The following is a 15,828-nucleotide window of genomic DNA, read 5'->3' as shown; positions in this document are numbered from 1 at the left end:
TACTGCACCTGAAGGCCGCGGGAGACAGGAGGTGGAGAGAGATAGAAGCTGAACGACGGAGCGAGAGGAGGAGGGGGGAAGATAGCAAGACCCAGCTAGCGCCAACACTTTGAGCCTGTTTACTAGAAACCAAATGCTATTTTGCGACGTTGGCGCCACAGATTAAACCTAAATTTAAGTATTGTCCTACGGCTAAAATGTGACTCCACCAGCATCTCGTCGAATGTGTCTGAAACGTCAGAAATATGTGCCGGTAACGAGCTAGGTTAACGTTAAGACAAAAAGGGCATCTCTCTGTCTTTGACCGAACAGCCCGATCGTAATCTTCGGATGAGAGTTTCTGTGTTGGTGAACCATTACGGCGAAGCCTCCCACTGACAGACCAGATCCTGGTCACAATAAAGACAGGCGAAGGGGAGCCACCAAACTGTCAAAATGAAATTCACAGAGCATCTCTCCGCTCACATCACCCCGGAGTGGAGAAAACAGTATATCCAATATGAGGTAAGTTAGCTTCATATTAAACTGCTCTCTCATAGCCACTAGCTAGCTTACTGGCTAACAGGGCAGCCGCTGTCGGCATCACTATATGTCTGTCAAGTTTCATACCGGTTATTTCAGTTTATAACCACTGGACATTAGTGAGAGATGGCTTCCTTGTCTTTCACTCTCCCCCTCAACAGGAAGAGAGGAACTGCTTTGCCCGTAAATCAAGCAAGAGCTGTTAGCTGGCAGGCTAGCTAGGTTTGTTTTGTTGCTCTGCAGGTTACTACCTCGGTCACATCAAGCGTTATTGAGCTGCTATGTACGCCGGCCAGCAGAGACCTGTGTGCCTCTCCTCTGTAGCTGCTTGGAATGTGTTTGGGAGACAAAAAGCATTTGGCTGAGTCATCACTTATTGAGCTGGTTAATCTTTGCGCCTGCTAACCCCTCTGTCTGTCCTCAAATGCTGACCCAGCTCCCAGTTAACGCTGTTCGTGTTTTACAGGCAGGGTCACTCTGTGACTGAGAGGTGCTGATAGCTCAATCTGCAACCTTTGATCCATTAATGCTATTAAAGCTTGCAATTCAGCATCCAGCCATTATCTTTATGATGCCTTAATTCGTACACAGGGCTGTCAAGGTAAACAAACTGTAAAAATTTCCAGGAAAACCTTTGTATCTGCCAGTATATTTTTTTCACTGGTATTCAAAGCATACTTGATTGTAAATGGGATTGTACTACCTGTGTTTTTATACAACAAAAACATGCTGCTGATCCTGAGAGAATGGCAGTTCTTACATAAGCCTCACTAAAGCCAAATCTAGCTCATAAGGACAAATCAAAGCTGTAACATTGCTGGTCTGTGTGCTGGACAGATTTCATTACCAGTAATCAATCCAGTAATCAGTCCACAGTAAACAGATGCATACAAGATACACAGTAATATAAGTAAGTACAAGTAATATATATAAGTCAGTTACACAGAGGTAGAGTTGGCCATCTGGTTAGGCTGTCACACAAACACCAGCACCAGTTCTCTCACATAAGATCTGAGAAATTGATGTGATCAGCAAGATCATATCAGTGGAGCAGACTTGCCACTCTGTTGTTGAACTGTTCAGCCAAATCATACTTTGTGGTTCTGTGTAATCAGTGTGATGTAAATGTCTTCTATGCCCTTGAGGGACCACAGGGGCTGAGAGCATCAACCAGGCAACAGCCAGAAGTTTCTTTTCGGTCTTTGTGCAAGTTACTTATGTGATTAAATTTAGTTACTTAAAGCTGATATAATCTGAAGTAGAATGTAATAAAATAGTGAAAAAAAAGCATGGATGTTGTTTATCAAGAAACACTACTTCTCTAAATAGCTTTCCTGTCTTCATTGCCTTAATTTAATGTTATAAATGCATTCACGTTTACTCTAAAGTTACCCTTCATGTTCTCAAGCATCAAAGAAATGCAGCAGTGTGTTTTTGCTCCAATTACAACTGATAGGACAGGAAATATGGGACAGGAATATATCAGTATAGCATCATTTGTTGTCGTAGCCCATGTCAATATATATGTGTATAAATAAGCTATAAAGTTGCATCAAGAGGTGTACTAGGTGTAGGTGGTGTTTCCACGCTGTGAGGACGGATGTGACAGGAATGCAGCTATCTTGTTTCTGCTTCCAGGGCTTCTCTCCCTGAGAGCAGCAGTATCTGCATTGTTTGGTGATGGCAGTTGCAGTATTCTTATAAGTCATCGCCTGCACTCTGCATAGTCACATACTGGTACAGCTCAGTGTGACTGCAGCACATTCTTTCAGTCAGTGTCATTGAGTTCGCCCCCTCAAATGTTATGACATTAAGAAGTCCTGGAATTTATTTGACGTGACTTTGAAATAGCAGCTGCTAGTGTCTTATATATTTAGATTATTTATTCATTGGTTCATTCATACATTTGTCTGTTTTTTCCAGTCAGTATGTGCCAGAATTAAGCTTTCTGGCCTGAAGTCAGAGGATCAGTCATCTCCTCTCTGCACTCATGACACATTGTTTTAGTTCAATGTTCCTTTTGCGGCACAGTTCCATTAAGCTTCGAGCCAATGTTTTTTTTTCCTGCAGGTAGAAATGCAGTCTGACGAGCAGCTTCAGCAGTCCTGTTCAGTGTTATATCAGCCTACCACCTTTAAACAATTCACCCAACTTAGCTCAGCTTCAGAGATCCGAACAACAACCAGATCAGCTTCTGTAATAACCAAACCAAACAGCCTCTGGTGAGTTAGAAAGCCTCGAAATGCAGACTGGTCTGTAGGGTTTGGCTGCTGGAAATTCTCTTGCCAAATTTTTGTCTCTGGAAATGACCTTGGTGATTGTTAGAATAAAATGTCTTCAAAATAATTTATGTAGGAAATAAAATGTTATGGTATATATATTACTAATCATCTGTATTAATCAGTGTTAATCATTTTCTGCACTGGTTTGGCAGTGGTTAGATTATTTGGCAACACTAAATAGCCTATAGGTATGTGTAGGATGTGCGCACCCCTCTTTTGGTATCCCTGCTGTGCAGATGGTCTGGTTGTTGGTTTGTGTTCACACATACAGATACAAAGTAGTTGGCAGTAGTAGTGACCTCTCACAAATCTCTGGCTGTGGAGGTGTGTTGTGTTGAGCATCATTTACATACTCTGAGTGGACAGTTGTTTTGTGGCATATCTGCCAATATCAGACACACCAACAATGTCACCGATTTGTTTCCACTTAACGTTCACGGATACTCTACTTTTTATGCCACGGTAACTTGTGAAAGATGCATCATACAGAATTGGGAAGGCAGAGACCACTACAATCAGCATTTTTCTCCATTTTGTTTAAAGTTCCTTTGCATAAGGGAGTAGAGTGTTTCCATTAGGATTCTTTTTCAGCAGCAGCGCTGCTCTGTGCATGTCCATGAACATGTGACTGTGGACCTGTATTTACCTTGTCATGTGTGTGTTAATTCACCAGGAGCTTCTGACACTTGAAGGGCACTGGAGGCCCAGATGAAATGCCTCAACATGACCATTATACATCAGATTAAAAAATTGTGAAATAATGAAGCCCAGATATTTGTTTTGCTTGCACCTGCATAAAAGATGTGACAAATCACTTGGCTGACATAATAGGTGCTTAATGTCCTGAACATCCCATTCGAACCCTAACCCTAACCCTAACCCTACAAACAGGGTGCTTTAGTAAGTTAGCACTGAATGTCAACATAACTTTGTTTCCAAGAAAACTCTGCTGGGTATCTATTATTAATAATCAAAATAATTGATAATCGCAGCCTGTATATATCAGACTTGTTGATTGCTTTTCTGTTGTCACTTTAGTAATTGATTATGAGACCAGCTGCTTTAACAGTAGATGAATGCAACCCACCCATACACTATGCAACCTGAGAATGTGATTCTGGCCCAGAGAAACACTTTGAGTGTCAATCATATGAAGGTGATATTCAGTGTAATAATATTTGTAGCAGTGACTGAGATTAGTATGATTATTTTTGTGCACTTCTGTGTTGCGTATTTTCACAGCAGTTTCACATGGAGTCAGTTGTTTCCTGCTCTTGCAGCGTTTGGACTCAGACCAGATGTAGCTTGTTGTTCCATCCAGCTGTAAATCTGGCCCTGAGCCCAGTTAGTTTTAGTCCATGTGAAGACGTGGGACCCGGGTCTCTGAGGTTTGCAGAGCCATGCTGACCACGGCTGTTACATGCATGTCATGTTTTCTCATGGCAGCTGAGTTTGGGTCAGACACTTAGCTGGACAGTTAGATAAACAGAGATGTACCCTGAGCTGTTATGATGTGATGGGCGCTGAACCAAAGACTGTCTTTGTTTTCATGCTGGCCTGGGCTGTTTCAAACATGCCATGATTTATTTCAGTGCCTGCTCAGCTCAGAGTATTGACATTGTAGCAGTGTGCAGTAATTTTTTTCCCAGGAGTTTTATCTGCAGAAATGTGAGATATTCTGATTCAGAATGGACAATAGAGCAGACTCAGACTTTGTTGACACACTGGCTACACTTCCCGGTAAAAATGTGTGATGGAAGCAGCTTTATTTAACCTGACAGATTCCTAGCGTGACTACCAGACAGGAACTGTAAGAATATAAATGCCTGATGGTCATCTGTAAAACTCAACAACCACATTTACAAAAGACCTGCTTAATGATGGCATGGCTCGAGCACTCAGTCAGGCTTTGGGGTATTTTTGTTATTAAAAGTAGAAATGTAACACATTACGTGGGTCATAAGGACAGAACTGCAAGAGGTGTGTGAAAGATGGACCAGACGTGAAATGTGACCAGCAAGTCCAGAAAGAAGGACAGTGCTAGAAAAAGGGGAAGGAGTGAGAAGAGTAGGGCTGCCACTAATGATTTTTCTTTATCATTTATTAGACTTTATTTTAATTAGCAGTTAATCTTGTTTATTTTCTTTGTTAACTAATTAATCATTTAGTCTACAAAATCCCGAGCCAAAGTGACATCTTCTCATTGTTTGTATTTTCAGACCAGCAGTTCAAAACCCAAATCTACTTAGTTTACTATTGTATGCGACAAAGGGAAGCAGTGAGACATCAGCAGCAAGAAGCTGGAACCCATAAATGTTTGACATGTTTGGCTGAAGAATGACTCAAATGATGAGCTGATTATCAAAATAGTTGCAGATACATTTTCTTTTGATTGACTAATTGAGAAATGAACTTACTGTTGCGCTTGTAGAAATAGAATGGTTATGGATTGATTGAGCTCTATGATGCTAGTGTACAGTATGGTGCCATTTCATGACTCCAGTTTACAGTGGCAATGCTGCTGTAGTAGCTATAGTACTGCAACTTTGTGCCAGTGTCTGTTTCCTGCAAAGATTACTCATGTGGCAATAAAATCTCACTTTGTCTTGCTGTAACAGCAAAGTTGTACTGTAATAATGAGGTAACCAGCATGTCTTCAGACTCAGTCCTGAAATGTAAAGGGGAATTACAACTTTGGTCTTATTGTTGTTGGTTCGACTGTCATTTTTATTGGTTAGGGTAACATTTTATCTGCCTTATAGATTGTTGATATCTCAGAATGTGATAGTATCTTTCAAAAGAAATCAGAAGGTGCAAAACACAGGAGCAGTCAGATGATCATTCAGGATTTAAACAAACCCAGAGGTTTCCCTCCAAACTAGGAGGATTAAGCAAAGATGAATGGTAACATTATTACCCACACTCTGCTTTCTGGTTTAATTTTGACCCACTGTGCTTTTTTTAGTTGTGAGTACACTCTTTTCCTGTACAATGAAGGACTGTAACCAACATATCAGGTGCACTTACTTTTCGATTTACCCCCAAAATAAATGATTTAGATAATCTGGATAAACTGCTTGATTGTCCTGTTCCTGTTTCTTGCTGCACTGAACTGTGGTGATCATGCTGTGTCCTCACATCTCCAAAATGAACATGGTGAGTGCAAGTTGACCCAAGTGGTGATAAATTAAATTCATTTTGTAACTCAAGTCGTATGAAAAACAAGACCTACACCATTAGTTCCATAAAGCAAAGGATGATAAAACATGTTGTATTACAACACACATGAAAATGTTTGTCATTAAATGTCTGTATTAGGCTGTAGAAAGGTGACCAGACAAGACAATGGGGAGTGACCTGGAACAAAGGTCCTCGGATTTGAAGCATCAGCACACTGGCGCTTCACTGTGGTTCATGGTTGGAAACGTAAACCTCCAGGCCACCAGGGAATCAGTTTTTTTTTTTAACAATAGAAAATGTTCCACTTTATAAAGATAAAGTTCTGTCATTACTTTCTTTGCAATAAGACACACCCCATTATAATGACAGGATTGTAAAAACTCGTGTTTGTGTTTTCACTAGTGCTATATGTGTTCTTAACACAAAACCTAAATGAATGGATGTAAATGGATGAAAAGAACTAACTTGTGACTTGGAAACGGTCAATATTTGATCTAAGAGTAAGAAAAAAGGTCTCATCTTCGCAAGCATTCAGTTGCAACATTGAGTGGTTGACAGTAGATATTTTTTTCTTCTCATGTGATCCTCAACTTGTGTAATACACTTTTTGACTGCGATACAAGCTTTAATTGAGGAAAGAAAGGAACAACCCTTTGATTTTAGTTTCATTTTAAAGTTGTGTTTGTTTGCCAGGGTTTTTCTCCATTCAGTTACAGTATGTGACTCGAAAAGTAGACAGCAGCACCTTGTTTATGATGTAACTTCCATATGCCATTGGCCTGAGGTGTTTTATTCTTTTATAAATAAGCTCCTAGTTTTTTCCTTAGTCGACATTACACAGTGGTGGAAATTCCAAGCTGCAGCAGCTTCATGTTAGTTCATGGGAAGTTAGTTTGCTGACCGTTGCTGGTTTCAGTTGGACTCCTGAACAGAGAAGCTGATATATAATGTTGATAAATAAGGGTGAATCAACAATCCTCTGTTTTTAGTTGCAGTCAGAGCGGTAGTCAGCAGACATTTAAAAAAGAGCCCCTGAAACAGCACTGACAGACTTATGTAGTACATGGTGTGAATTTCCCCTTGAGAATCAATAAAATTGTATCTTAATACTGCGTAAAGGTAATCTATATTTTTCAATCTTGAAATGTTTTGTAAGATTAAATTTTTTCAGATTGAAAGAAGGGCTAATCATATCATGATATGATTTTTCATATCGGTCAATATCGATATATATATCCCAATATAAATTAAATCACTATTTCTGTTGATCTTAGAGCTTCCTTTTACTCCTGAGGGAGATGTGAAGATACCATAAGGTCAGTTTTAGGGCTGCCCCCTAAATGTCGACTATTTGATGCATCAGTGAGAAAGACCCTGATTCAACTCACAGAATGTCAGTGGACAAGTTGTTAAACTTTTTTTTAGCCGCCTCACAGTTCACACACACAGCACTGCAGGAGCAACACAGCGACAACCACATCTGGTCTGAAAATGACCAAACAACAAAACTAACTCACTGTGGAATTACTTGATGAAAACGGAGGGCATAGCGACATTGTGACGCAGACAGTGTGAGTCGCTCTGATTCTCTCCGCTCTGGTGTCAGGTGAGAGCTGTATGCTGGTCACGAGAACGGACACAGCTAAAGCTGAAACTACCGGTGATATGACGAGTTAAAAGCAGTTGAGATAACTGAGCTATGACCAAGACGCCAACTTTATGTCTGCAGTGTCTCCACTATATACAGTTTATAGCAGTGATGTGAATTATTGTTGCTGCTGCATAATTATAAATCTGCAAAATACCCGGTTGAGCTGAGAGGGAGAGAGAAAAAGAAAAGACAAAGAGAGCAAATGGTAGAATGAACTAGCGAACATTAAGTCGGATTTGTATTTTGTATCTTCTACTGGGACAAATCCCACAGAGTTATTATCAGTTGTGTCTGTCTCTACTGGCTCTCTGTACCTGTCAGTCCTCTGTCAGTCGGGGCTGTGTCCGTCTTCTTTGGTAACGCTGTCGCTCTAGTTTTCGTTAACATTTTCTCTTCTATCTCGCTCCTGCTCCTGACGTACAGCTGTGCATGGCTGCAGTATCCAAAACATTAGCATGTATGCTACTCTTGTGTTACTCTTGCACTCCATGTTGTGTGCATCAGCCTAACCTGATGTGCTTCTAATTCTGATCCAGCCACATGATTGGTTTGGCGCAGCACTATCCTCATTATCATTGGCTTTTCAAATTGTCTGTCAAAACACAGGTGGAATGAATTCTATCAATGTTGTTATCGACCATGTCGTAAATGTCTATCGAGGAAAAGTTATATTGTCATATATATATTGTTATTGGTTTATCTTGCAGCCCCACCTGGAAGTCAAAGTTTAGGTAAATGCTTAGGTGCAATGCATAATGAGAATTTCCAAGCCTAGGATCACTGGTGGGAAAGGCAGATTTTCACCCACAGCTTGGTTGGATTAGAATATACTGTACAGAATGGATGTGCATTGGGTGCATTTCAATCTTGCATGTTGTGGGACTGATATGAATGTCAATCTTCAGGTACATGTAACAGTGGTAGCTAACTGAAAGTGAGCTGCTGTGCTGCTATGGCTTGAGTTATTTATTTTGGTTATTAATTGATTCTATTGGCAGCAAAAGTGCCTTCAGTTGCTGATAGAATGATACTAGTTGAAAATAAGGCTGTGTACTGAAACTTGGTATGGACCTGAATGTGTCCATAGCACTTGGAGAGTATTGAAAACTGTTAAGTACCAAAAGTTGTCAAGAATGCTTGATCATATTCATAGTCTTGGATCCTGGTTGACAATAAAGTTCCTGATTTGAATCATTATTTTACAGATTCTTTGAGGCAAAGTTCTTGCTGTTTCTGTTTAGACAGCATTTGATAAGTTTGATTATTTGTATCAAGAGGGTTTTGTACTGAAATAAAATCACTCTTAAAGCAACACATAACCAACATGTTATTTTTAGTGCTGCATTAGCAATAGTATATTTTTTTGTTCCCCAAAAGCTATCCCATCTCAGTAGCAAACTTGAATCGATCTTGGCTTTAGAGTGAACATTAACATTTCACTCCAACACATGATGGATAACTTACAAACAGTGAACTACGGTAGTGAAAAATACATCAGTGTAAAATGAATTGAACTTGTGATGAACAACCTGTCTAGGCTACTAGCCAGAGCAGACAGTGGAGATCATGCTGCGTTTTGGACAGTAGCTTTTTTTTTTGTAGTTAGTATGATACAGTATATTCACAACTGACTGATGAACATCACAACACGGACACTTGGTAAATATGACACAGTCATGGCATATATAGTGGCTTGATGAGCGTGTAACAGTTGACTAGCATGCAGTGGACTGTTGGATAGTCAGGGCTACAAAGCACCATTTCTTGGCTGTATTTGGAGGATCTGTCCAAATGGAAGAGGCCTTGCCAATCTGTTTAGTCAATAAAATGCAAACCTCAGTAGAAACAACCCTGTCTTTGTCTGTATGTTTGTGTACTTTAGTCCAGGACCCGGTCCTTGGTATTGCTGCCTTCAGCAGAATATAGTCATGGAAGTCACTGCTGATTTTGCTGGTCTTGTTATCTGATTAGAGTGGAAAATAAAGGATAAAGGCTGGTAGAAGAGGAGTGGAAGAGAAAGGGGGGTCAGAGAAAGGAGGAGGAGAGACCAAATGTAGGGTAAAATAGATGGAGAGATGTGGACAGACACACAGAGGTTAGTGTAGGCAGAAAGATGGGACTTGTCCATAGAAGGAAGTAGAGAATAACTGTGGAGACAGACGAATTAAAAGAGAGACCAGAGAATCTGGCATTTCTAAAGGCTTTCTTGTTGTAATCCCTGAAACAAACTCTTAATTAAATTTCTTTCTAGGGCCAAAGGGAAACATTTGGAGAATGAGAAAACACTTAAACATGGAAAACATGGAAAGATTGAGAAAAAGAGAAGGAGGAGAAGAAATGGGTAGAAAAGTCAGAGGGATGTGAAAGATCAGAACTGAGTGATCTACCACCTGACTAGTATTAGAAGGTCTATACGTGCGCACACTCACTCTTCATTCAAACCGGTGCACATGCATAGATCACGTGCATGGACGTCTTTTGAGTTTGCATAGCTGTCTCCTTTCCTGTGAGTGTGTCTTGTATGAGACATACCATACCAGTATTATTTATCTCTCTGTTCTGTCTGTCACCTTCTACTGCAGTTAGCAGGTTCAGCAGAGTGCCGCTAAGGTCCCAGTGAATATTTGGGTTAGCACTTGTTGCTTCATAGACGCTCACCTATTAAGGAAATAATGATGATTACCTTGTAACAGTGGTGTATGCCAAGATCTGGGATATGCAACACAGTAAGTGATGAGTCGACCTTAGTGACTTTGATTGTCATGGTCAGGTGACTGGGTCGGAGCATCCATCTCACAACTTACAGGACTTAAAGGGTCTGCTGCTAACGTCTTGGTGCTAGATACCACAGGGCAGGTGGGAGCTGTTTTGGTAGCAGGTGGAGGACCAACAGCATATTAGACAGGGTTGCTCATAATGTTTTGGCTCACCAGTGTGTATTCTGTAGGGACAGAGTATGGATTACTTTTATAGGTTTACTTACAGTAGTGGTGTCCAATTAACTGTTGTTTCAGATCTAAGTTTTTTTCTAATATATAGCTTAAGAGTTGTTGATAGATTGTGCAGTTGATTAACAGAAAAATGATCAACTACTGCAGCTGTTTTGATAATTGATCATTTAGACCACATACATTCTCTAGTTGCAGCATTTGCTGCTTTGCTGTGATAGTAAACAGAATATCTTTCAGCTTTGAACTGTTGGTCTGACAAAACAGGGCCATGCCATGGCATCACCCCATGGATGTAGGAAACTGTGTGGGGCATTTTTCACTTTAACCATTTTGACTTGCCTTAGTGGGAAACGGCACAGGTGTAACTAACAACATTAGTGTTGTCCCAATCCAGACGGATATCCACTAGGATACAGTCTTTTAGGTGAAAAAAAAAATCAAAACTCAATCTGAACTGACAGATGACAAACTGCATGTTGCAGTTTTTCAGAAAACCTGCTGTTTATTCATAGTGACATGGTCTGTATCTAAACACACAACTGAAGAACATATGATAGAAACGTAATGTTTTCAGAACATATCTGTGTAGCTAGAATATCTGTTTGGAATACACAGCTCTGGTAATTTGCATATTAATTGAGATAAATTAAATTATCTTCAAACTGCTAAGCTCCCTAAAGGCATAGTCAGTTATCCAAATAGAAACAAGCAGTAAGTTGTCACCAAAATCCAGATCACAGGTTTAGAACATGCACTCTTAAACTGATTTTCAGCTCTTATGATACACAAATTAATAGTCAAAAATAACTAGAATTGGATTATTTATAGTTTGTGCTAGTTTAAGTAATTTGTGCGTAAACAAAACACTTAAATATTTTTCACCTATAAGAAAATAATAAGTGATTGAATCCACTCACTGTTTAAAGAGCTGCTCAGTCAGATGTTAATACTGAGTGGAGCCACTGGTCTTGCTTTTTGTTTGCGTCATTTGTGCGTCACAAAGCGTGACATCACTGTCTTGCAACAAACATATCTCCAGAAGCTTGCTGTTATGCTCCCTGGAGGTGTTGCATTCACAAACACAGCTCCCTTCATTTTTTTTTTTCCCACCTTCAGGAGACACTTCATATATGGGCTATGTGAGGCACCAGAATCACAAAAATAAGAAAAACCCTAGACATCTTAGGTTTCTATGGGACACAAATGCGAGCATAATCCAGTTATGACTCATATAATCCTTCTGACAGTTTGGTGTCAAGATATAAAGTGTTTGTCTCTTTGTGGGTGGGGGTTAGGGAAAAAAAGAGAGGGGCTGAAAGAGAAGCAAAGGAATGTATAAAAGAGATTAGGCAAAGGAGAAGGAGCTAGAGAGCAAGAAAGAGAAGAGAGTAGGCAGAAACAGAGCTAGTTAGAGGGTGATATAATAAATTGTAAATCAATGGACAAAGGGAGGAAAAGAGAAAAAAATAATGAAACAAGTGATTGAGGAAAAACATGAAAAGAAATGATAAAGTAAACAAAGAGAGGGATTGGGAGTCACCACCATCCTACGGATTTGTGGTAAACTGTAGTGGTGCGACAGTCTGCCTGTGGTGATTGCCACAGGTTATGTGTCTGTACCAAGGTAGAGGTGTGTGTGAGAGGAGAGAATATGCCCTCGACTGAGTTACAAGGCCACTGAGAGGCTAAGAGAGAGAGAGGGAGTGAGAGAGAGGTGGAGAAGGAGAGAGCGACGGGGGAAAGAACAGAAGTAGGCTAATCTGTGAGGATAAGCAGAGCTGCTCTCCTTCCTCTTGAGCTGCGTGTGTTTTGTTTTGGAAACTTTCACCTTAGCACATGCTGAGCCAGCCTACTGACCAAACACATATACACATATTCACACAGGCATACACACACATCCCATGGGCCTCAGCAGAAGTGTGGGAAAGCTTGTTGTTTTGCCAGATATCACCTACATGTGTCTTTATGTCCTGTATGTGTATTTGCTGCTGAGGATAGCATGACATCAGATTGGCGAACAAAGCACTGTGTCACCATTGATTAGCATCGTATCAAAAGGAACTGTGTTCTTTGTGGCTGTGTGTTGTCTCGGCATTAGGGCCAATATAGCACAGTCAAATACAGACATACAGTCATTTTTCATTAGAGCCAGAAACAAACCTTAAGACTTAAAGGTCACTGAGACTCCCTCTGCTGGTAAATCCAAGGAATTCCCATAGAAGATAAAGACAGGTGACAAATTAATGAAAAAACCTGAATAAATGAGTGGAGAAAGATAACAACTGCAGATTCTTCCACACAGGTGCACTGCATGGGACAGACTGCTCAACTGGCTGGTGCTTCAGCAGGAACAATGACTAATATGACATCTGCATCTAGATCTATGGGAAAGACATCAGTAAATAGAATTGGAACTTGTGGATGATGGCACACATTTGATAACAGTGATGCTCATGCATTAGGGTGATATGGAAAAACAGAGCAACTCAGTGCAGTGCAGGGATGTGATCAGACTGTGACAGTTACAGAGAGGGATATTATAGTCGGGTTGCAGCAAATAAATCCCTCATTACAAAGATGAATGCACATTTAAGAGCTCAGTGGTGTAACAACCACAGACACAGTTCTACAGAGATGTGGTAATGGGTGGTATGGTCAGATGAACCATCCATATTTTCAACAAGTGGGCAAATGCAGCTGTGGTGTACATGGGCACTATATGTGCATGTGCTCCTGCAAGTACACTCCATGGACTATAGTGTCTGCAGTTATCTGCGTGCATGTCAACAAGGCAGCGCTCTCTAACACCATCAATAAAAACACCACAATTTGAGGATATTCCCTCAACATCTTTTGGAAGAATGGTGTTCCATCCCTCCAGTAGACTTGGAGAATCAATGCCAAGACACACTGAAACTGCTCTGGTGGCATGTGTTGGCCCTTACTAAAAACACATTATTTGTCAGTATATTTGTCAGTATATATGGTGTTTTGAAAAGAAGAGAGCAGTAAGCCTAATGATGTCTTCACTAGAATCAGAATCAGAATTAAGTTTGCACATACAAGGAATTTGTCTTGGTATATCGGTGCTAAAGAACAGTGATAGTGAAGTGAAAAAGCATAAACAGTGATTGTCCAGAGAGAGCATTAATAAACACTGAGATCTTATTGAGGAGCCCAGTTGCAGAGGGGTAGAAGCTGTTGTGGTGTGAGGTCTTGGTTTTGATGGGCCGCAACCTCCTGCCAGAGGGGAGTGTCCTGAAGAGTGTCCTGATCATCTACACAGGCATTAGAAACGTGAGCAGTTTTAGCTGGCCAGCCAGAATACCTGACAGCCTCCATGTTGTATCTATGCAGCTGCCGTAGCCCAAATGTTTCTTTACTTTTTTGACAAGTGCACGTTAGCTCTGTTTCCTCAAAACACACAAGGGTTTCCATCTTAAGCTGCTGTTATCAGATTCCAAGATGCAGATGTTTTTCCATAGGACAGTGTGGTGTCTTTTGACCTCCTCTCACCTCTTCTCCGACCACTTAGCTGGTTTTATAATAACATTATTTTGAGAAAAACGTGACAAAAATGTGCAAATGTAGATGTATGTATGTGCACAATTAGTTGGCCAAGGGATTAAAAGTTGCTACCCTGTGTAGGCCTGCCACAAACTAATTGTCGTGCCACAGTTTTTATAATGAACTGAAAATATTTTTACACTTCTCATAATAACATTAAAGAGGGGTTTGCCTTGTTGCTTCATTTTGTGCAGCCCATTGATTTGCTCAGCCCCTTCATCTGTGTGCTCTGCTCACACAAAACTACACTGCATATCTAATCGAGTGCCTCCTAAAGTAACAGCCAGCCAGCCACAAATAATACAGTTATTGGTGGTGTGATTTATAGCATATACAATGATGGCTAGTTGTCCATTTCCCACACAGCATGTTGGAAAGATGGGTCCCTTGTGAAAAAAAAGGTATTAGTAAGAAACAAGAGGCCTGACTTGGGGTTTAGTTTCTGAACCTGTGTATACTGTATTTGTATGAAAAGAAGCTGTTTTTCTTGGTAGTGAAGGAAAGCACAGTGAAGGCAGTGGAGCTGATGGGAATGTTGGCTGAAATAAATGGGGCTCACAGCAGTAGACTTAATTCCATGCAATATTTGAAAACTCTTCTCTATCCCCTCGGCCTGCTGAGTGCTTAATCTCTCAGGTTACAGTGGCAACAGTTTAATATTGATCCAGAATTCTTCCCTCAGATTATAGCTCTGTTGTTGTAGTCAATCAATGAAAACAAAATTATTTTTTCTTTTTGTACACAACCCTGTGCTACATATTGAATCTACAGATTTTTCTCTGTGTTTGAGTAAAAACAAAAACAAACAAAACCCCCAACTATTTCTGTAGTCCCTGTTCATCACAAGAATATCAAAGCAACGCAAATACAGTTCTGGAGTGTGTTCCAGAAAGCAGCTTTAGTGAAAACTGAGTTTGTTAATACTGAGATTTCCAGAAACTGAGAGAACTTAAACTCTGGTAACTTACTGTGTGAACCTAACCTGCCCGCTGGCTGCTTTTCCACAACCAACCCTGAATTTCTCTCTGTCTCCTCCTGCTGAGCCTGAAGCAGCTGTCTGACAGGATGCCTTATGCAGTTGATACCAAAGTACATATCAGAGCATGTTAAATTATAGAAGATTATTTTGGGAGAACATTGAAATCCTGATTGGACATAAGTTTATAACCCAAGACCTATCTTTACTAATGGTACCTCTTGGTCAAATCAGTCATCAATGTAAGGAGAGAGACACTGATTTCTTACTTTCAAATATTACACATGACTTCAATGTCTGCTCAGAATAAAATTATACACTATGTTTCTGACACTGTCTCTGTCAGCTTGTCAGTTCATCTGCACTGAAACATTTCCTATGCATTAATCACTGTAAATTAAAAAGTAGGTGAAGCTTGAGACACATAAAACTCTGATCTATGAGTTAATTTGCTTTACTTTACTTTACTTAACCAAACAATGTGAATATTTCTGAATGCACTGTAAATGTAGTTTAAAGTGTGTTTTTGAATATAGGTTGCATACTGTGTCGTCTTGACTCGTTTTTACAGTATTTCAATAAATTTCATATTTAAATTTACCACTCATTGAATGTAATCATTTAATGCTGCTGAGCAAGATTTTAAAAATGTAAAATAGACTAGAGTAGTTACACTCAGTTTTAACCGTGAAACTTTTT

At 40.1% G+C, this 15,828-nt stretch overlaps 1 protein-coding gene across 2 annotated transcripts in view; it reads left to right on the top strand.

The window, feature by feature from the left end:
* The window catches only part of LOC108885348 (xenotropic and polytropic retrovirus receptor 1 homolog), a 102,530-nt gene continuing 86,702 nt past the window's right edge, over positions 1-15,828 (top strand). For both annotated transcript variants that reach the window (XM_051070193.1, XM_051070192.1), the window contains exon 1: positions 1-504. In XM_051070193.1, coding sequence (XP_050926150.1) covers positions 436-504 — 69 coding nt within the window. In that variant the 5' untranslated portion in view covers positions 1-435. The remainder of the gene's footprint in view (positions 505-15,828) is intronic.

The sequence above is a fragment of the Lates calcarifer genome, linkage group LG4, assembly GCF_001640805.2.
Source record: "Lates calcarifer isolate ASB-BC8 linkage group LG4, TLL_Latcal_v3, whole genome shotgun sequence".
In the NCBI taxonomy this organism is placed as follows: Eukaryota; Metazoa; Chordata; class Actinopteri; family Centropomidae; genus Lates; species Lates calcarifer.
The sequence above is the reverse complement of the archived record's forward strand: the minus strand, read 5'-3'. Positions and strand labels throughout refer to the sequence as shown.